The sequence below is a fragment of the Hemitrygon akajei genome, chromosome 15, assembly GCF_048418815.1.
Source record: "Hemitrygon akajei chromosome 15, sHemAka1.3, whole genome shotgun sequence".
NCBI classification, from domain to species: domain Eukaryota; kingdom Metazoa; phylum Chordata; class Chondrichthyes; order Myliobatiformes; family Dasyatidae; genus Hemitrygon; species Hemitrygon akajei.
The window spans coordinates 47,459,037-47,481,748 of NC_133138.1; the positions used below are offsets into that span (position 1 = coordinate 47,459,037).

General features: G+C 39.9%; 1 protein-coding gene across 1 annotated transcript; it reads right to left on the minus strand.

The window, feature by feature from the left end:
• Positions 1-385: 385 nt before the first annotated feature.
• LOC140739324 (dual specificity protein kinase CLK4-like) lies at positions 386-20,436 on the minus strand. Its single transcript, XM_073067507.1, has 13 exons — positions 20,302-20,436; positions 15,831-15,982; positions 15,499-15,751; positions 14,280-14,370; positions 13,698-13,764; positions 6,609-6,719; positions 4,936-5,102; positions 4,082-4,176; positions 3,853-3,982; positions 3,691-3,773; positions 2,350-2,429; positions 996-1,086; positions 386-860 (listed from the first exon to the last, which is right to left on the minus strand). Exons 2-13 carry the CDS (start codon positions 15,980-15,982, stop codon positions 732-734), a joined length of 1,449 nt encoding a protein of 482 aa, XP_072923608.1. The 5' UTR covers positions 20,302-20,436; the 3' UTR covers positions 386-731.
• Between the last annotated feature and the right edge of the window lie 2,276 nt (positions 20,437-22,712).

Sequence of the window (22,712 nt, forward strand, 5' to 3'; positions counted from 1 at the left end):
TTCCACATTACAGAAAATCATGCTACATACCATTTTATAGGAATGCACCCACTAACACCCCTCCACCAAATTTATGGTGGCTTTGGCATACAGGAAGGTTGACTGCTTCCCAGGTATCTACCAATTGAATTTAATTTTATCTGTTTACACATGAAGTTGTACATAGTAGTAATTGCCAATTAATAGAAGGCTGAAATAATTAGTTTACAGAAGACATTTTCTTCATATTATGCAATTACATCAAGCCTTTAACTATTCTTGAAATGTGTTTTTTGTAAATATAGAAAATTCAGAACTTTAAATATATCCAATTTACTTTGATCATTAAAACAGCTTCTCTGAAACTGATTATCATTTCTTAAAACACAACCAAAACAAATCAGAATACAATAAAAATTACAACTTTATTGCACAATGTTAACATACCAATTATTGAGGTAGTTTAATACAAAAACCTTCAGTTTAAGAAAATGCTTACCAAACTTTCCAATAATTGCTGTACTGTAAAGCAACAGTGGCTCCAAAACAGGTCAGCACATGCCCACATGACAACACCAAAAAAATGGCATCTTAGTAAATTTTTACTTTACAATATGAACAATTTTACAACACTTCCATTTTAATATTTACAATTTCAATGCAGACTGACACAGTCTAGTCATTTTCCTATTAAGAATGTCAAATTAATTTACAAGTTGTACAAAACTTCATTTTGTCAGCCTTGACCCTTCTCAATGTGTAAAAAATGGATGTTGCAATGCTTGATCTAGCCGTATTCTTTTTGAAGGTTCATATGTCATCATCTTTTCAATCAAGTCAAAAAGTTGCTGATGTTCAGCCATCTGGCAAGTCATATATTCCTGAAAATAAAATATTTAGATAGTATTTAAATATATAGCAACAAGTAGGCCAAGTAAAGCTTCAAGATTTGGCAAAGATTTATATTGCATCTGAAGGTCAAGAATAGGCCACTTATAAAAGCCTTCTGTACCTACCTTCAAAGGTTTGCAGCGCTTCCTAACATACCGCCCGGCAGAACTATGTTCATCCCAATCTAGCTGCTCATGACGAAAATATTTGCTCTTCCTATAAAGAAAGAAAGCTACTATTACTTTTCCACACATGTATGACTCAAGTTACCAGATAAGTCTGGAAAATAGCTAGTGAAATATACCTGCATTCAGAATTATGACTTGTTGGTACATTCATGTTTTGAATCATACGTTACTTAAATACTTCCAAGATCACACATAGGGTAAATCTATAGCAGTAATGACTGTTTGCAAATACAAGCCAATTAGTATGGCCTCTTCTGGTTCTAGCCACTAGGGAGGATGTACCAGAGGCTGAAAAACCATGTTCTGAATCAGCTTCTTCCTATACTTTTTTTTACATTATGTAATTTATAGCAGTTTGATGTCTTTGCACTGTATTGCTGCCACAAAGCAAATTTCAAATCATGAATATATATTAAAAGCTTCGTAACAAATTTGATTATAATTGGTTGGTTTGAATCAACTTTTTAAAAAAAGGTGTCATTCCATACGTAATAAGAGTACCATCAGCTGTATCTAGTTGTCTTACAACAATATCTGGAGAACAATGGAAAATTCATTGCACTGTGTAAAGATTCTGTTACAGGTGGAAGGGAATAAAAAGTTTGATAGTTTCTCTACTGGACCACACTAAGCAATCATCAGTAACCCCTTCAATTAACATAGGTGAAATTACTTTCTTCCAATTCCAAGGGTATATTATTCTTGGAATTACTGCAGATGCCCCCAATATGAAAGTAATAAATAAAAATGTCAATGTTATGCCAATAAAACCCATAATACTTAACTGCTATCCTTAGGAGATAGTGATTGCCACAGTTCATAGGATAAAAAATATCAGTACAGTTGCTATTAGATGGCATCAAGCTATTTTCTTGCCAACAGCAGTTGGATCAAATAGGTTCCTAACCCATTTTAGGAACAAAAAGTGCACAATTCCTAAGAAGCATGCATACTACATACAAAATTCAAAAGGACAAGGATAGAGGACAATTTAAAGCCCAGAGGAAAACCGATCAGTTTTTATTAGTACAAAGGCCTCAATATCAGGAAGTTTAGTCTGGTTATTGCCCTCAATAACCAGGCTAACCTTCCTGATAATTACAGTTGTTTGTAACACTGCACAATGAATTTTCCATTGTTCCTTGGGCAATTATTTTGGCAAGTTAAATCACAGCATTTCTTCAAACATTGAAAGGAAAATGTGTATAAAAATAAAATTTATGGAGCTCAAAAAATTAACATAAGCAAACATTTACTTCAGACCAAAGAGTCATTGAATAAAAATAATTACCTTGTTCTATTAATCATACTAGCTGGAATAGGCCCAAGTACTCTTTCCATCATAGCAAGATGCTCCCGGCTATCATGTGTCTGAATAAGGAAGGCAAAGTATATTAAGCTTCTAGAAAAAGCAGTGGATTATAGTGCCTTCTGCTATTCAATAGTATCATGGTTAATCTCTTAACCTCAATGTTGCTTTCTATACCAATTCCACATTCAGATTCATTTAATATCTAAAAATATCATTGCTTCACGATTCATTCACTATCCATTGGACAAAAACATTTATTCTCATTTCAGTTCGAAACAAATGGTTCACTCTTATTTTGAAAGTGTGATCCCTGATAATACATAGCCAGCTAGGGAACATTATCTATACACTGAAACAAACTTTTCACAAGGTCAATGAGATCTCATTCTTCTCAACCCTACATTAAAAAAGACCCATTCTATTTCTTGCCCCAAGCATAATTTTCCTGTAGAAAATCCTAATTCATACACAACTAAGTACTGCCTTACCAGGACCCTACTTAATTTTATTGAGACATCTTTACCCTCTAAGTCAGAAGTCAAAACTGAGGAAGGACCAACAAATTATAGGACATGAAAAACATACAGAATGGACAAATAATTTTATCAAATGAAGCTCACAGATAGATACAAGTTGTACATTTTGGAAGATATCACATTACTTGTAAGCTAAATCTACATGGAATAGAACACTTATCAAAACTGCTATAAACAGAAAACAAATCAAGCACATGTAGATTTCTAGGGAGAATAGAATAGAAAAGCTGCAAACTATTCCAGTTGCCACATGACAAAAAGGATGTGGGGATTCACAAGGATGACAAATGCTCTGCAATATACATGCAAAGGACAGAGGCTAGGCCTCTTCACTTCAGCAATGGCCCAATATAAAGGTCTTGATTGCAGAAGTAGAGAATCTTTCCTCTTGTGAGAAGATCACAAGAGAAGAATTAAAGACTGCCACCAAGAGCTCCAAGATGGAGTTTAGAAGAAATAGTTAAGTGGCGAGAACTACCAGTGAACAGACTGGTAAAAACAAAATGGGAACATTTTTTGTAAACACAGCGAAATATGAATTTTTTAATCTACTTACCCAAAGAGATGTAGCGAGACTAATTCAGCTAAACACAAGCATGGACTGGCTCGCCCAAATAGCCCCTTTATGTATTGGATATCATAGGCAAGTATTTTTTAAACTCTACATGCACTTGGATGTAATTCCCCATACAAGAAACATTAAAATCATTACAGATTAAAATTACCAGGGATGTTGATATATTAAATAACTATTTCCCCTAGAAAAGAAGGATATGTTTCTCACCTGAAACAACGTCAATCCAAGATAATATTCAATTAATATACATCCTATACTCCAGACATCACATGGATGCGACCATCCTAGTTCTTGAAAGAAAATAAAACATTCATTAATAATAGCTCAGAATATTTAACGAAATTCAAGATAATTATTTAACATACTAACCTAGGATGACTTCTGGAGCACGGTAATGTCTAGTAGATACAACAGTACTGTGATGCTCATCATCAAATGTTGCACTACCAAGATCCACAATTTTGATGTCTGGATTTATCACTGTTCTGTCATCATGTTTCTATGATACAAGAATCAATTTTCCAATTAAAACAGCTAATAAAAACAGAAGTGAAATGAACTACTAAATAAATCACATTGCTTAGAAAATCTGACTTACCGTTTTACTGTTATATTCTATGTGATATTCAGAATTCACAAAAAGAATATTTTCAGGTTTGAGGTCTGTGTGGGTAAGCTTGTTCTGATGCAAAACTAGAAAGAAAATTTGTATACAAGTTTGAGTAGCAGAAACCAAATTGCTTGCTAAAATTAAAGGGAAACCAGCTGCTGGGAAAACATTTTAATTAAAATATATTTTTTCTTTATAGGAAGAGATTTTTATTTTAAATTTATAAACCACTATATTTTGAAATTGCGACAGTAAGACGAAATATATTTTCTATTTTACCCCCCAAAAAAAACTGCAAGTCTGATCATTTGGATGACTGTCCAAGTAATCAGAATTGCTCTTCAAATAACAGTACAAGATATATTGTTATCACTTTACTCATGTCTAAAGCTGCAATCTTTTTGGACATTGTATAATTGCATAGCAAGCCAATTGAAAACAATGTTTCAAGCCCCAAAGCTGACCAATGATTGACTCAGAATGAGAGTATCTTTAGACAAATATAACTTTATAAATCAGTTTTTACTTTATATTTTTAAAGCCATAAGTTGTAAGCCATTACTCCACTAAAATCCAAATCCATAATACTTGAACATTAGATCAGGTTTAGTAATTTGCACTCAATCACATCGGTCAAGCATTGAAAGAAGGGACTAAAATAAAATATACGATTTTTGAAAGAGTGTAATACATAAAACACTACAGTTTGCAAGTGGAAAGATGTTTTTACATACAGAATATAGATTTACATAAGTACTAATTCAAATCAAACACTTAAAACAGAGTCATGCCATGAAGTAATTTCCCATCCACACAAATTTAGTAATACACGTTTTACTCACAATTCAAGGCATGACAAATCTGATAAGCCATATGCTTGATTTGATGCATTGGAAAAGGCATGAAACTGTTTTCCTTTAAGAAATCATAGGTACTGAGTCCAAGTAGTTCAAATCCAATGCAAATATGTCCATGATGATCAAACCAATCCAGTATTTGCACACATCCACTGTAAATTAGAATATTCACATTAGAGTGTTAGAAAATCAGCTATTTTGGATGCAATCCACTGAATAACTGTCCAAAGAAATAAACAAACTACTCAATTTGGAGTGTGCATTTCTTAATTCCTCCTAAAGGATTAATGCTTGTAAAATGAACCTGTCAAAACCACCAGGGTAAAAGCAACAATGGCAAACAGCCAACACTGCATTGCAGGAAAAATTCTTACATTTTCCATTCTTTATTTGCTCTCAGAATGGAGCCCTGGAAGAACAGAGAATTTACCAAATTTTGGTGCAAAAACCTGGGGAACACCAAAATAAACTCACCTCCTATTGCTAAATTAGTTTGAGATTATTTTCCTACGTGTCCTCAATACTATGTCCTGCAACATCTGAAGCCAGTCTGTGATGTGGGACTTGACAAATGCCTTACTAAAGCCCATGTAAATTACACCTACTACCTTGTCCTCTTCAATACAGTTTATTACCTCTTAAGGAATTCAATCAAAATGGTCAGACAGGATAAATCCTTGACAAAACCAGACAGTGTTTAGTCTCTGCATTTCTAAGTCTTATAAACCCTCTCCCTCAAGATTTCTTCCAGCATCTTCACCACCAGTGGTATCAGGCTCAGTGTTAACAAACTTAAAAGGATTCACATTAGCTCCTCATTATAATGAATTAATTATCACACAAAATTAACAAATGGGTAGCACAAGGATTGAAGAATGTGGTTGGTTTGATGCTACCAATTACTATGCAGCCATAGTACCATAAAAAGAACCTTCCTGTAGCAGAGCTCTAAGTCCTTCTGCTTCAAACTGCTACACTGTACATGGCACTCAGTTTCAGACTTACGAGTAAAAGAATATCTAAGGTAAAACAGGGAAATAAATTGAAGGGGTAATTGGAACTTAAGGCTCATCAAAAATACTTAATTAAATCTAAATTGTCTAATACTTTCTGGGACAGGTGCTTCATCAAAATCACTGTCTTAAAATCCAAGACAGTTGGAAAGTTTAAACTATTCATTATTTGCACACAACAAAGTGTGCCTAAAAATTTGCACCTAACAACTGATGTTTCAGAGCAGAGAATGCTGGTTCAGTTGAAGCATCGGAAAGCTTTCATTCTAAGTTTTTCTTGAGGTTAATGTATCCTGCCGCGTTATGAAGACACATCCAACAGAATAACTGATCACTGAGGCTGTCCAAGGAACGTTATAACTTGGCTAACAACCTGGCTGAATTATGGTTTCATAAGAGTGAGCATTTCTTAAAATACAACTCCTGCCCATGTAAACAAAACTCCAAGATATATGCAGAGACAAAATAAACACTGAATTACCAGAAGAGGCAAATTAAAGAACCATTTACACTCTAGGTATGAAAATATAGACAAAGACAATTTAAGTTGCGGAAAAAGAAACTACTTCTGAATCTGGCTTATTCTTTAATACCAGTTCTGCCTGTAGTGAATACTACCAGCTGCTCATCAAAAATTGTACTTACTATGCATCGGCACCTCTGCTATGCAATTCCTCGAGTACACGTACTTCAGAGCGAGCAGCTTCACGGTATCGAGCAATGTTCTTTATGATCTTCAACGCAACATATACTCCTCTAAAAGAATAGCAATGTACCATAAAGGTTAATTGGCCTCAGAATAATGTTTATTTAACATTTAAAAAGTGTCAATCTACTACTGTTTTTAATTACAGTTTAGAAAGTAGGTGGGGTATTAACTATGGACTGTTTTCAAACTATTCTTCGAATTAAAATTTGGCTTTAAAATTGCGATACTGTGGCGACCCACTTCCCAGCGCACTTGAACCAGCTCACAAATCGGCGTGTGCCGGCATTGAGACCAGTCCCAAAAAGGGGGCCAAGTCTGCTTCACCAGCAAGGGGAAAAGCCCGCACGCGGGATGGGACTGTGAATACACGCCCCCTACAGCATTCCCGTCCGGAGAGGACGGGATCAGGAAGGCTTTAAAGCGAGGCCGCGAAGTTCGAATAAATCTCTTTTGCAACTGCAGCTCATCGACTACGTGTAGCACACCGCTACAATTGGTGACCCCGACGGCCCAAACGATATTTGAGCCGAAGATGAACGACGCCGCATCTGTTCATGCAGTTTCGTTAAAACTGCCAAGCTTCTGGACGCTGTGACCTCACCTATGGTTCCAGCAAGCAGAAGCCCAATTCCACATTCGGCAGATAACCTTGGAGGACACACGTTACTACTATGTGGTGAGCTCCCTCGACCAGGAAACAGCAGCCCAGGTTGAGAAGTTCATACAGTCTCCCCCAGCGGACGGCAAATACATGGAATTCAAAGCCCTGCTCATAAGGACTTTCGGACTCTCACGGCGCGAGCGAGCTGCCCGCTTACTGCACCTGGATGGTTTGGGAGACAGACCGCCATCGGCTTTGATGAGCGAGTTGCTGTCCCTGGCCGGAGGACACAAGCCCTGCCTCATGTTTGAGCAGGCATTCCTGAAGCAGCTGCCCGAGGACATACGCCTGCTGCTGTCCGACGCGGATTTCAGCGACCCCCGGAAGGTGGCAGCCCGGGCGGACTTGCTGTGGAAAGCCAAGGAGAGTGGGGCGTCCGTCGCACAGATCACTAGACCAGGCCCGGCAGCAGAGCCCACTAACCCCAGAGGGAGGGGTGAGACCACCAACAATGGTGCTTCTACCACCAGCGGTGGGGCGCAGAAACCCGCCCTGCAAGTTTCCAGGAAACGCCACGGCCAGCCGCCGCTGATGGCTACGGCGGCTGGCCATCGGGATAGCCTCCTGTATGTGTGGGACAAGCGGTTGGGACGCCGCATTTTGGTCGACACCGGAGCCGAGATCAGCGTCTTACCTCCGACGAGTTACGACACCCGCAACAGGGCACCGGGTCCCACCCTGAGGGCCGCGAACAGCAGCACAGTAAGGACCTATGGTGCGGCTACAGTTCGGCTCCAGCCAGTTCACGTGGGACCTCACACTGGCCGCCGTAGCCCAACCGCTCCTGGGTGCGGATTTTTTGCGGGCTCACAGCCTACTGGTCGACCTGCCAAGGAAGAGACTGGCCCACGCCGAGACCTTTCAAACGTTCTCCCTGGGTGAAGCCCAGTTGCCAGCCCCACACCTAGACTCCATCACCCTGTCCGACAACGACTTCACCAGAGTCCTGGTGGATTTCCCATCGGTTCTGGCACCGCAGTTCACAGCAGCCATGCCCAGACATGGCGTACAGCACCACATCCCGACACAGGGACCACCCCTCCACGCCCGTGCTCGAAGGCTTCCCCTGGACAAGCTCCGACTGGCGAAAGGGGAGTTCAAGAGGATGGAGGAATTGGGGATCATACAGCAGTCCAACAGCCCATGGGCCTCCCCCCTGCACATGGTGCCCAAAGCATCAGGGGGCTGGAGACCATGGGGCTGGAGACCATGCGGCAACTACCGCAGGCTGAACGAGGCTACAACACCGGACCGCTACCCTGTGCCGCACATACAGGATTTTGCAGCAAACCTGCACGGTGCACGGATCTTCTCCAAGGTGGACCTCGTCCGGGGATACCATCAAATCCCGATGCTTCCGGACGACGTCCCCAAAACGGCACTCATCACCCCTTTCGGCCTTTTCGAGTTCCTCTGCATGCCATTCGGCCTAAAGAATGCCGCACAGACGTTTCAGCGGTTAATGGACGCAACCTGGACTTTGCTTTCATCTATTTGGACGACATCCTCATAGCCAGCAATAGTCATCAGGAGCATCTGTCCCACCTCCGTCAACTCTACGCCCGACTGAGTGAATACGGCCTGACAATCAACCCGGCCAAATGCCAGTTCGGGCTCAACACCATCGACTTCCTGGGCCACAGGATTACTAAAGACGGGGCAACCCCTCTGCCTGCTAAGGTAGACGCAGTCCGCCATTTCCCCTGACCCAACACAATCAAAGGCCTTCAGGAATTCATGGGTATGGTAAATTTCTACCACCGCTTCCTCCCTTCAGCTGCCCGAATCATGCAGTTTGCCCTGATGTTGGGTAAGGGCAAGGACATTACCTGGGACGAGGAGACCGCCACCACTTTCCTTAAAACGATAGAAGCCTTGGCAAACGCCGCGATGTTAGTGCACCCCAGAATGGACGTCCCTACCGCCCTCACAGTGGATGCATCTAACACGGCAGTCGGTGGGGTGCTGGAACAGCTCATCGAGGGTCGCTGGCAACCCCTGGCGTTTTTCAGCAAACACCTGCGACCACCCGAGCTCAAATACAGTGCTTTCGACCGGGAACTGTTGGCGCTATACCTGACAATCCGGCATTTCAGGTACTTCTTGGAAGGTAGGCCCTTCACCGCGTTCACAGACCACAAACTGCTTACCTTTGCGTTCACGAAGGTGTCCGATCCCTGGTCGTCCCACCAGCAGCAACATCTGTCCTACATCTCTGAATACACGACGGATGTCCAGCATGTCTCGGGAAAGGACAATGTCGTGGCGGACACTCTCTCTCGCCCTACCATTCAAGCCTTGTCCCAAGTTACAGAACCGTAGTCTCTGGTTTGCAGCTCCAGGACCTCCCTGTAGGCCCAGGTGAGAGGACCCTACTCTGTGACGTCACCACCGGCCAACCCCACCCCGTCGTACCGGCAGCCTGGTGGCGGCGCATTTTTGACTCCATTCACAACTTAGCGCACCCCTCCACCAGGACAACCGTCCGGATGGTCTCCAACAGGTTCGTTTGGCACGGACTCCGCAAGCAGGTCAGTGAATGGGCCAAAACGTGCATGAACTGCCAAATTGCCAAGGTGCAGCGGCACACCAAAGCTCTGCCGCAGCAATTCCACCCCACCCACCGGCATTTCGACCACATTCATGTGGATATCGTGGGTCCCCTGCCAGTGTCGCGCGGAGCGTGGCACCTCCTGACTATCGTGGACCGGTTCACAAGATGGCCAGAGGCGGTCCCGCTCACCAACACCACCTCCGAATCTTGCGCCCGGACACTGATCGCCACCTGGGTATCTCGCTTTGGTGTACCGGCCCACATTACCTCCGACAGAGGCGCCCAGTTCACCTCCAGCCTGTGGTCAGCTATGGCCAGCCTTTTGGGGACACAGCTGCACCACACAACTGCTTACCACCCACAGTCGAACGGACTGGTGGAGCGTTTCCACCGTCACCTGAAGTCGGCTCTCATGGCCCGCCTGAGAGGACCTAACTGGGTGGATGAGCTTCCCTGGGTCCTGCTCGGAATCCACACGGCGCCCAAAGAAGATCTGCACACCTCGTCAGCCGAGTTGGTGTACAGCGCACCCCTGGTCGACCCAGGGGAGTTCATACCAGCCCCAAGGGGGCAAGAGGAAGAACCCGCAGCAATCCTGAGCAGAATACGCGAGAGGCTCGGTAACCTGGCCCCCATTCCCACTTTGCAGCATGGGCAGAATCCGACCTGCATACCCAAAGACCTGCTAAACTGTAAGTTCGTTTTTGTACGACGGGGCAGACATCGGACAGCACTACAGCGGCCCTACGAGGGGCCGTTTACGGTGATCAGAAACAACGGGTCCACATTCGTGCTGGACATCGGGGGGGGGGGAGAGAGGAGGTTTTCACGGTGGACCGACTCAAACCGGCCCATGTGGACGTGGCGCAGCTGGTCGAGATTCCGGCACCGCGGCAGACCTCCCAAACTGAGTCCGGCCCAGACTGTGGACATTGGGGGATGTATCGCCGATTCTGGGGGGGGGGTTATATGGCAACCCACTTCCCAGCGCACTCGAACCGGCTCACAAATCGGCGTGCGTCGGCATTGAGGCCAGTCCCAAAAAGGGCGCCAAGTCTGCTTCACCAGCAAGGGGAAAAGCCCGCGTGCGGGATGGGACTGTGAATACGCACCACCTACAGCATTCCCGCCCGGGGAGGGCGGGATCAGGAAGACTTTAAAGCGAGGCTGTGAAGTTCGATTAAATCTCTTTTGCAACTGCAGCTCATCGACGTGTCGTTATTTCAACGCTGCGTGTAGCGCACCGCTACAATACTTCTGATTTTTGACTTAAATAGACTTTAAAACCTTATAAGCTTCATCCTTAAAAGCTCAACAGAATTTTGCACTTCACAGATATGTAATCATTTTATAATTAAAATATGAAATCCAGACCACAGTGGTCCACAAGTCAAGGAATCTTTACTACCCCACCTCACTTCAAAACAACACTGATCACTAAATCAAACTTTATTCAAAGATGAATAATTTTAAGGTTTTCTTTTAAAAGATTGTTGTTGAAACTGTGTTCATCATAAATGGGATTTGTGGCAGGCAATACTAAACTGCTTTCATATATGCAACAGTGAAATCTGCAAGTGACCATCAAATACGCAAATTGTCTTTAACTACAAGCTATTTTAAAATGTTGCCCAAAATTTAGATCTATAGAAAACTGTAGTTATGTGATTGAATAAGCAGACTGTCAAAACACAAAAATCAATTCAATTTGGACCTAATAGCCAACTTTCAGAAAAAGAGAATTTTACTTTTTTTAAAATGGCAGAGTCTTGATGGAAGTGCCTGGAATTTCATGTAAAGCTGTCAGTGAATTCAGAATTTGTACCTGGGCATTTGTACCATAACTCCCTTGCAGCAACTCAATGGAAGGTTTTAACTACACTCGATATTATACTTGGAGGTTAACTGGCAAAGTGGCAAGTTCTAATGGTCACACTGTATACCAAGGCTTATTGGAGAATGAAAGATGACAAGGGATGAAACCAATTATATATTTATTGTATACTTTTTCAGCTGAAGTATTTTTAACTGTTTTAAGCATTTTCATTTTATGATTTAAATTCAAATGCATTGAATTTTATTAGATTGTAAATATTTTTGAAAATCAGAAACATTCTGACAGCTGGCTCAGTAGGAAAAAAATTACCTTTCATATGACATTATGGTTGGGGCCTGCTAATGTAAAAAAATGTGTGCAGTGAAAGACCAGCCTCATGACTTCTTCATTGAGAAGCAAACAGCTTCACTCAGCAAGCTGCTCTAAGATCCGTAGTAAGCAAATACAAGTTTAATTCAAATGGCAATGGCATGTATGAGTTGCTCATCACACCCATAAATTGCAGGCTAAAAAATTTGCTTTCAAAATAGACTTCCTTCCTTATCAATTGCATGTTCCTAACGCATTAAAACCTTAGAAGTGGATTATCTGCTTCTCTTTGTCCCATCTCCTTTGTTATTCTAACTTGTCTTCACTGTTTCCTTCAGGCACTGCTTCATTCAATGCTTGATTTGCTGTACTGCTAGAACATTTTAGCAAATGCTGTACTGTCCATTTTTATAATAAATCATTACCTATTGAAGTTTATTGTGCTTCCCAATATTCAGTAATTCAATAGAGTCTACAGTCGGCCCTCCTTATCCACGAGGGATTGGTTCCGGGACCCCTTGCGGATACCAAAAAACGTGGATGCTCAAGTCACTTATTCAACCTGTCAATGCGGTGGACCTTAGGACCCAGCGGAACCCCAGACCTTATTTAACCTGTCTCAGTGCGGTGGACATTAGGACCTGGTGGCAAAGCTCTAAATCTGCAGTGTTTCTGTTCACGAAAATAATCACTATCAAATATAAAGTGTAAATAATAAAGTGATCGGAAAGAGGTGAAATGCCATCGGTCATTGTAACAGCGTTAGGCTACATCGGTCAATGATTGGAACAATTTTAAAGGATAAAGTGAGAAAGGCCCTGCCCCAATGCAAGCTACAATTATTATTAAGCAACGCAGTGGTTTAATTATTGGGTTTTGAGTTTTTGATCCTCCATATTAACCCTCCACGGATGGAGAGTGCACTTGATAGTGGTCTATCACTGGATTGAACTTGGGAACTTCTGTTCCCGAGCCAGGCACTGAAACATACATTCTTAGGTGTTTTATATGCATAAAAAGCTAAAATATAATCTATATACTAAGACGAACATTTGACTAACTGACGCTAAATAATACCGGATGTACCTGTTCCTACTTAGTCAGTAAGAGAACTTCTGATTTTTTTTTGGATCCCCATCCACGATAACCCACGTACATCCTCCCGTATACTTAAAATCTCTAGATTACTTATAATACCTAATACAATGTAAATGCTATGTAAAATAGTTGTTTTACTGCATTGTTTAGGGAATAATGACAAGGAAAAAAGTCTGTACATGCTTGAACAAGTGCTGGAAGAGCACTTTCATGTTTTCTCGATTTGCGGTTGGTTGAATTCGCGGATGTGGAATACACGGACAAGGAGGGCCGACTGTACTTAAGTGGTTATAATAGCAATGCCTGTCCTCTTATCAAGTGAGTCAAAATCCACATAGCTTACTTTACTTTCTCAATATGATTGTTGCCAAGAGATATTGCGTTCTACTTTAAATTACCTTATATTACTTATTTGGCAGTAGCTTCTGACATCCACTTTCTTAGGGTGGTTTGGAAAGAAGCTGTACATTACAATATTGCAATCTAAAATTTACTCTGGCAGTGCCATGGGAAATGAATATTTAACAAGGTTACAAACAAATTAGAGGATTGATAAAAACACTTACTTTTTCAAATCAAAACATTCGACAACTTTTCCAAAAGCTCCTTCACCTAGATTACAGATTATTTCATCTGGATGGGAAAGAAAAGCACTTTTAAGAATATGCACCAAAAAAAATTTCTTATTCAAGGAATACACACAAAACATTAAAAGATTACAAAATGCTAAATGGCTAACATTTGAAATTTAAGCAATTTTACGCTATTAATGGTCAGGTCTAAAAATACTATAAGGGTAATCCTAATACTGCCAACCTATGAAATAAACTTTCAAATTAAGTAACCCTTACTCCAATTAAGTAGAAAATAATACCACCCCGCCATTCACCAAAAGCTAAACCATTTTGAAGATCTGCTGGACTTTTTTTTTCTGTATAAGATTAACAGGCTAACTTCAGAATAATATGAAACACTAAACTTCAAATGCTTTTTTAAAATTACGTTTGGCTCCAAGTATGAAATACAAGGTTTAGAATACATATTCATGAACCACCCCCAAATATATAATGTCCTCCTCCCTCCCGTACTATTCCCAAACTATGCCTTTAAAGTGTTCTGTAATAAGTTGTTACAAAAATATTCTATACATCTTGCTTTCAGTTTGTCTCCAGTGTGATATACCAGATGACCCTCCTCATCATCCTCAACATTCTTGGTTCTCCTCTGGCGGTGACTCTTCTGTACACGATAAGTAGTCAGCAACATCATCCAGCCATTGAAAAAGGATAGTATTTCGGAACAGAACACACCATTCCCCAGGAGAGGATTCAGGTATTCATATATACGCCAATCCACGAAAGGCCACGGTAGGTTGACGGGTGCAAATTCAAATTCAATCCCCAGAAATTCACATGGCACACAGTGTATGTTACAGAAGAAAAACATGGCAAGGAACAGATTTTAAGATAAGATGCTTCTTGAAATTTTCAAAGCAATAAATGCATTAATACAAAATTCACCAAATTAAAGTTAATAAAAGACATTAAGTTCAAAGCATGTTGGAAATTACAAACAAAACATGGGGAAAAAGTGCATTCTGAGGGGTTGAAGATATTGCACACCTTGGATGCAATATGTGTCACAACTAAGGCTTCCATCATTGCTTGGGCAGCGGGGTGGAGGATTCTGTAAATTTATCAATAATTTTGAATTGTAGGGCGAATGATTTTTTTTAAAACAGCATAAATGATCGGAATGAAAATGATACAAAAATGATCAGATTTTCAAAAACAAAATGGCCATTGTGGAAATTGGTTTTAGCATTCTGAAGGAGTGGCAGAACATATTGAATTGACACAGGCGCAGGCAGCATGATGACAGAATGTGTTTAATTCAACAGCATACTGCCACATTATAGCAACAGAGCAGTTATGATACATAGATCATTAACACCAGTTCAATTGCCTGTAATTAGGTAACTCCTTCTCAGAATGACTGGCATGGTATGAAAACTATTAGGATTAAAAAAAGGTCTTACTTCTCTAAATGGGCTCTATATCTATTACTTTATTCCTAGGAACTTCTCACCAGTAAAACAATATCATAATAAAAGACTGGTAATTTTCATTTTTTTCTATTAAAAACAATTTTAAGACTGCCACTGGTAACTATATGCACAAATACTTTTTTAAAAATTCAATAGAACATTCCTAGATTGCTCTTTCTATAGTTCAACAACTCAGATTTCAAAACCAAATGGGATTCCTTCCCTATCCCCAAAACAGATGCCTAAACTTTTTTTAAATATAAAAACAGAAATATTTAAATACCCCCAAATCTGTCAATTTCAAATAAATTCATTCTTACCGAGTGTGAATGATTACTTGAACCAGAGTGATGTTTTTTAGGCCTATGTCTTTCCCGGCTACTTTTTTCATTCCTTCCACTATCACGTTTGCCTGACTTGCTGTAATTTTGATGACTATAGCAGTAGCGCTGTTGTCGGCATTCTCTGTTGTGACAGCCATTCCTATATTCCATTTTGTACCCATCTCTGTATTCATGCTTTCCGTCATGGTAATCCATGTGCTCATTAACAGATTTTGTTTCCAAGTAATGGCTATAAAAAAAACTTACTAAATTACCAATCTTAACTATTGTTGCAGAGACTTCACAGGTTGTACACATGCATTACTTACTTGTCTGAAGGACGATGGCGCTTGCGCCGTCTATTTTCCCTTTCACTGCTGTGTGATCGTTTTCTGCGCTTATGACTACTATAATAGTCACGGTGGTCCCAACTCTCTCCACTGCTCCAATCGGAACTTCGTGTACATTTTAAATGAGGCATCTACAAATGGTACCAATACAGCTGAATTCATTACAATGTTTACATTATTTACATTATAATTTTATGACAATAAATTGTCTTTTAAATAATGAGTTTATAACCAATATATTCCAATACAAAGCCAACTTACAGGAATACAAAAACTTATGCTGTCAGACTGAATTCAATCACTAAGATTATAGTAGACTACACGTACTTCCTTTCTTATCTTAATAACCATGCTTACTCTAGTGGAAGCTGAAGTCCTCATGCATATATCTATCACCACAGTGAACAGCTGGTTTCATATTTTCTTATGAGCACCAGCTCACGTAAAATACAGCAGCATATATGATGCACACCTCCGTCTCTGATTAATTCTGGACCCAGAGAGCACCAATGACATTATTATCCTGCTCTAATCTCTTCATCCATCACTGGTCCTACAAGTTTTGGACCCCATTTTTGAGAACTGTGAGAACATTTAGTAGTTGATCAGCCATGATCTCAAAATGGCGGTGCAGGCTCGAAGGGCCGAATGGTCTACCTCTGCACCTATTGTCTATTACTGAGACTATGCCATAACCATAGAAAACTGACTTTCCAACCCTTCTCCTCTCCCCCCAAAAAACAGACCACTTGATTTAAAAAAATGGACAAATCCAGTAATATTAAGTTTTGCTTTTGTTCTGGTGTTTAAAGAAACAGAGATGATACCCCATTTTCAAATATTCTGCACACCTTAGGGTTACATGTCCCACTTTGGCCTAGAATAGGGGTAGCAAATTTTGAGATTTGAGCAGATTAATTTTGTTCAATTAATTCTGAAGAGATCATTGATGAATTGGTAACAATAATCACAAACTTTAAGGGAAAAAGACGAGTCCTGTTAATTACTTGTATTCGTTGCTTTACTATAAAGTATGACAGATTGAAATAAAACATTTTAGAAACCTGTTCAAAATTATTAAACTTTAAAAAATTTTAAAAGTAAAATTTCTAAAAAGCATGGTTATTGTGTCTCGTAACACAAGAAATGTGAACATGAAATTACAAGTTTTGGTCCATAAGCTTTTAATTACAGGTGGTGGTTTAAAGAAAGAAGGGTGGCACTGCATTCTACTTGACAACATGATGTTTTGCCAAAGGCTATAAGCTTCTAGAAGCTACAAAATGTACGCATCTCTCTTTTAATTTTGCCTAAGATTAGCTGACAACAGTTCAACACCTTCAATCCAATTCCCTGCAGAAATTAAAAAAAAAGAACTATTTGTGAAGCAAATTCCACAGGATCAGATTAGGCTAATTGGCCTATGTTTTATGGTCTACAAATCTTTGGTAATCAAATCATTGAGAATTTGATGCTAGATCAAAATCAGAACAATTTACATTGAAATAATATTGTATTGATAACATGCAGGATAAGTGCTTTACATCTGATTACTGTTACAATGTAGTCAATGCCAGAACTTCATTAACAATTTTCATAGATAAAATGATCAAAGACTGGATAACTTTACTCAGCCCCACACTGAACGGATTCCATAATATATGGACTCACTTTTGATGACTCTACAACTTGTGTTCTCAATTTTTGTTAAATTTGATTTTCTTTTGTGCATTTGAACAATTTGTCGTTTGCAATTGGCTGATTGTCCATCTTTGTGAGCAGTTTTTCATTGATTCCATTGTGCTTCTTTGTATTTACTGTGAATACTGGCAAGAAAATGAATCTCACGACAGGAAATATGACATTTACTTAGACAAGAAACAACATTGAATTTTCATTGTGTTTTATATATATTGCCACTTAAGAGAACATTTAGGGCCGCAATTTTAATGATTTGTCCAAATTGATAGTCTTACAGTGTGTCAGTTCTCCTCAGTGATGGTTTAAGAGGTCGTAAAATATTCATAACCTGCTTCTACATTTAATATGACAAATGACCTTTTACTTCAATGCTTTCTTTCACCACTCCACCTCTCTCATTTAAGTTTTCTGGAGCTATATTTCAGGAATGGCACTTCAATACACAATTTTCAAACCAAGAGCAACTTTAATTGATCACAGGTTTAGAGGTGGAATTTGATACACCGCTATTATCATATGTGTGCTGTTAACACATATATTTATCCTGTTGTCTATATGATTCTTATACATTAGATAGAAAATTTGATGACTTGGAGATACTACATTAGTGGAATAAAGTAAAAGCTTGCAAACTACTTCTTTCAGGCCCTTCCCCCAAAAAGAACCCATGATTACATGTAATTTTGGATTTTTTTTTTAAAAACAAGATATCTGAGGATACAGAAAGAACATCAAACTGGGGACTTGCTTAAAAGTAAATATTGCATTAACTACACAAAAACAGTATCATACCCCTTGTTCTGAGCCAGTTAATCCTTCCGTGTGATAGTCATTTAATTCAAAGATCAAGAAAATAAAGTACTAACCCAGAAATTTTTTAAATTTTGGCTTTTAAATCTTGTTTGAACACAGAAACTGAAGTACTTTGATGAAATAGATGGCAGTGATGAACCTCAAATTAAAGATGCTGCAGAAGCCTAATCTGAGAGAAGCTTGTTTTTATAAAATCTGGAATTGCTGCAATGCATTAAAAATTCACAAAACATTGAGTAGTGCATGCGAATTAAACCACACCTTTATTCAGAACATTGGATTATGAGACCATTAGCATGACTGATAGCTGTGTGGAAATGTTTACTGCTGTCTTTTAAACGATGCCACTGTCTGCAAATGAACATAAAATGGCCACCGAAAGTAGATGTCCCTTCCAGCCAACGCCAATGAATTTTTTTTTCTGGTCGAATATATATTGCTGTCTACAAGTTAATTTAAAAACGTTTCGCCAAGTCAGAACCACAATTATACACAAAGGGTATAGCTGTGAAAAATACAGGGATGTCAGTAAAAAAAAACATCGATACGGCATATCTCTTTCTAGTAAACTTATTAGGCTCACGTTGCGAAATAAAAATGAAGCGCATCGAAAACAAAATGGAAGATATCGTGCGTTTGCTTTGTCAAAAGAAAGCACAATAGGATGAGTATTGGGCAGGACTGCATAGCCAACTGTGCAATTTGGCCCCTCGGACCCGAGTCAAGCGAATTCTATGATATACTGAACTAAGGCAGCAAACTTCCAATGACTTCTCGTTTTCACACTAGCCACAGCTGGAGCATTTTGTGCAAACACCTTCTTTAGAATGTGATCATCAAACTTGATTAAAAAGTTAACACAAGACCCATACTATTAGATATTTTAAGGTAAGTTTAGACTGCTTCTCAAGGTCCTGATCAGATAAACATTGGAAAAGGCGTTGTTCGTAGAAAGCCTCAGGGCAGTCAGGCATAAGGCCCAAGTTCTGCCACTGCCTCAGATCTCTGCACTCGACGCAAAACTCGCAATGATACTCGGAGGCCAATACTAACCACGCAGCCGAAGAGGCAAGCGCTGCTGGAGGTTTACGCAATGTCTCTAAAGGAAGAGAATTCTAGATGTGGCCGAAGGCAGTCACCGACCACGATTCTTTTGTTACCGATGACAAAAAAATGTTGTACAATGCTTATTTAGAACTCATCCAACAAAAAAGCCAAGATGTACACAACTGATGTATTTCAAGTTAGATACTCAAATGTCTCTTTCCGGAAGGGAAGATATCAAAAAAAAACTTACAAACTTCAGAATCTGACTAAATATATCAGAAATACTGTATGATTTTCCTGGTTCTTAATGAAGAAGAAATATCGAAGCATTATCGGGAAGGAAAACCCGAGTTAATTGTCAGCTCTTCCTCCGCGATTACCATCCTCTGCAAACTAGCCCCCGGAACACAGAATGCCACCTCGTTCACAACAAAAAACAGTATGTCCCATATTATACCGAATCGACATGTTTAATTCTAACAAAATTACGTCCCTGGTAGAATAAACAAACAATAACACAACCCCTGAAAAACATCCATCGAACCACTCCCTGGCAGATCTCGCCCGGAGGGGGAGGGGGAAAGAGACGGCGCCATTTTGTTGAATTGCCTGCGTTTCAAAGCTACGCCTGACAATACATTTTCTCCAACAATAAAACTAAAAGACAGATACTAGAAACAGTATCAGTCGGTGAAGCATCTCTCTCCACGTTATGTCAGTAACGTCTGCTACAACGGACACCGAGGAAAGGGTCGTGTTAACGCCAGAATAATAGAGACAATCACGCCCCCCCCCCGAAGAAGAAACCTTCCCGGATTTAAATAGTTGTCAAAACGGGGCCTCAAATAAGCCAGCAGTAGTGAAAACAAACCATTCTTGATCATCTTACCTCAACAATGCCGCAAATGGAATAAACTAAAGACACACAAATAAAAACAACCTCCTGCACAAAATGGTGGACAACACTTCGGCAAGAGAACAATCAACAATCTACATCAGCCGTTGACGCACTTCCTGTTGGGCTTGGGGGCGGGGTTTAGGGCCGGACTGCTGACAAATACTGGCAGGGGTTGGCTGCCTCAAGAGGACTAAACGCATTGATGAGCAGGCAGATGAGCCACTCCTCTGTCGCTGCTGTACTGTATCTGTTTGTTAAATAATACTAAAGTCCATTGTAGTTTGAAAATTTTAAAGGAATAATTTATTGTTATAATACTATTTACATAATACCCAGTTTCTCTGCTAGATGAAATGCATTTATCTAGATTTCAAAACTCCAACCTTGACATTAGCCTCATGGCCTCTTCTCTATTGCTTATTGGGTCAATGTTCCATTAAATAGGTGCAACCTTGTCTTAGAAAGAGTATTAATGTGTGACCAAGCAAAATGACATAAGTTAACAATATTTTAGAAGTTAAAGCTCCACATTTGATTAGTAAAGTTTGTGAATCCTGTAGAATTTTCTCTATTTCTGCATAAACATGACCTAAAATGTGATCAGATCTTCATGTAAGTCTTAAAACTAGATAAAAGAACCCAATTAAATAAATAACACAAACATTTATTTGTTTACTTATTTGTCCATTTATTCGTTGAGAAAAGTGATCCAATATTACATGCATTTGTTGGAAAAAGCATGCGAACCTTCACTTTCAGTAACTGGTGTGACCCCCTTGTAAAGCAGTAACTTCAACCAAGTGTTTCCAGTAACTGTTGATCAGTCCTGCACATCGGCTTGGAGGAATTTTAGGCCATTTCTCCTTACAAAACTGCTTCAACTCTGGGATGTTGGTGGGCTTCCTTGCATGAACTGCTTGCTTCAGGTTCTTCCACAACATTTCTATAGGATTAAGGTCAGCACTTTGACTCAGCTATTCCAAAAATGAATTTTCTTCTTTTTAAACCATTCTGTTGTTGATTTACTCTTCTCTTTCAGATCATTGTCTTGTTACATTATCCAACTTCTAATAAGCTTTAGGTGACTGACTACTACACTGACGTTCTCCTGTAAAGTGTCTGAAACAATTTTGAATTCATCGTTCCTTCAACGATTGCATGCTGTCCAGACCCTGAGGAAGCAAAGCAACTCCAAACCATAATGCTCCTTCCATCATGCTTCAAAGTTGGATGAGGTTTTGGTGTTGGTGTGCAGTGCCCTTTCCCCCCAAACATAACAATGTGCATTTCTGCCCAAAAAAATCAACTTTTGTCTCATCTGTCTGCAGAACATTGTCCCAGAAGCATTGTGGAATATCCTCATGTTCTTTTGCAAAATTGAGACATGCAGCAATGTTGTTTTATTTGGAGAGCAGTGGTTTCCTCCATGGTGTCCTTCCATTAACCATTCTAGTTCAGTGTTTTTCTTATAGTGACACATGACAGAGACTTTAGCAAGTTCTAGAGATTTCTGCAGGTCTTTTGCTGTTACCCTTGGGTTCTTTTTCACCTCATTCAGTATTGCACATTGTGCTCTTGGAGTGAACTTTACAGGACACCCACTCCTAGGGAGAGTAGCAACGGTACTGAGTTTCCTCCATTTGTAGACAATTTCTCTTACTGTGGACTGATGAACACTCAGGTCTTTAAAAATGCTTTTGTAGCCTTTTCCAGCTTCATGCTTCTCTACAATTCTTCTTCTAAGGTCCTTTGAAAGTTGTTTTGATTGAGCATGGTGCACAGAAACAGACCTTTCTTGAGAAGAGCAGGCTCTGTCAGTAACCTGACTCTGTGTGTCTTTTATATAGGGGAGGGCACTTCTGCAACCCACATCTCCAATCTTATCTCAGTGATTGGGACACCTGACTCAAAATAGCTTTTGTAGAAGGCATTACCCCAGATGTTCATATACTTTTCCCAACAAATACATGTAATATTGGATCATTTTTCTAAATAAACGAATGAGCTAGTATAATGTTTTTTATGTTATTTATTTAATTGGGTTCTCCTTTTCTAGTTTTAGGACTTACGTGAAGATGTAATCACATTTTAGGTCATATTTATGCAGAAATAGAGAGAATTCTACGAGGTTCGCAAACTTTCTGACACCATTGTAAGTACACGCTACAGAGTATTTTTGCTTGCTTGTCAAAGGTTAAGAGGGGACCATTGATGACTTCAATCTCAATAAAATACTCAGCCTTAGAGTTTTTATTTACTGGTGGCTCAGAAGTACAAATCAACTGATATAGGCTCCCACTGTACATGTTCTGCAAGTCCCTAACTTTCCTAAATTTCTAGAAGCTGCTGCAGATTTCATCAGTTCATGTACTCTTGCCAGGGAGTTTCACTGGCATTGTTAT

Bases quoted from the DNA above. Each gene is read 5' to 3' on its own strand.
- LOC140739324 (XM_073067507.1), bottom strand. From the start codon at position 15,982: ATGCCTCATTTAAAATGTACACGAAGTTCCGATTGGAGCAGTGGAGAG. The intron at 3,983-4,081 runs GTAAGTCAGATT...CTTGTATCATAG, and splicing joins TAGAATATAACAGTAAAACG to AAACATGATGACAGAACAGT. The intron at 861-995 runs GTAGGTACAGAA...TTTTATTTTCAG, and splicing joins AGCGCTGCAAACCTTTGAAG to GAATATATGACTTGCCAGAT.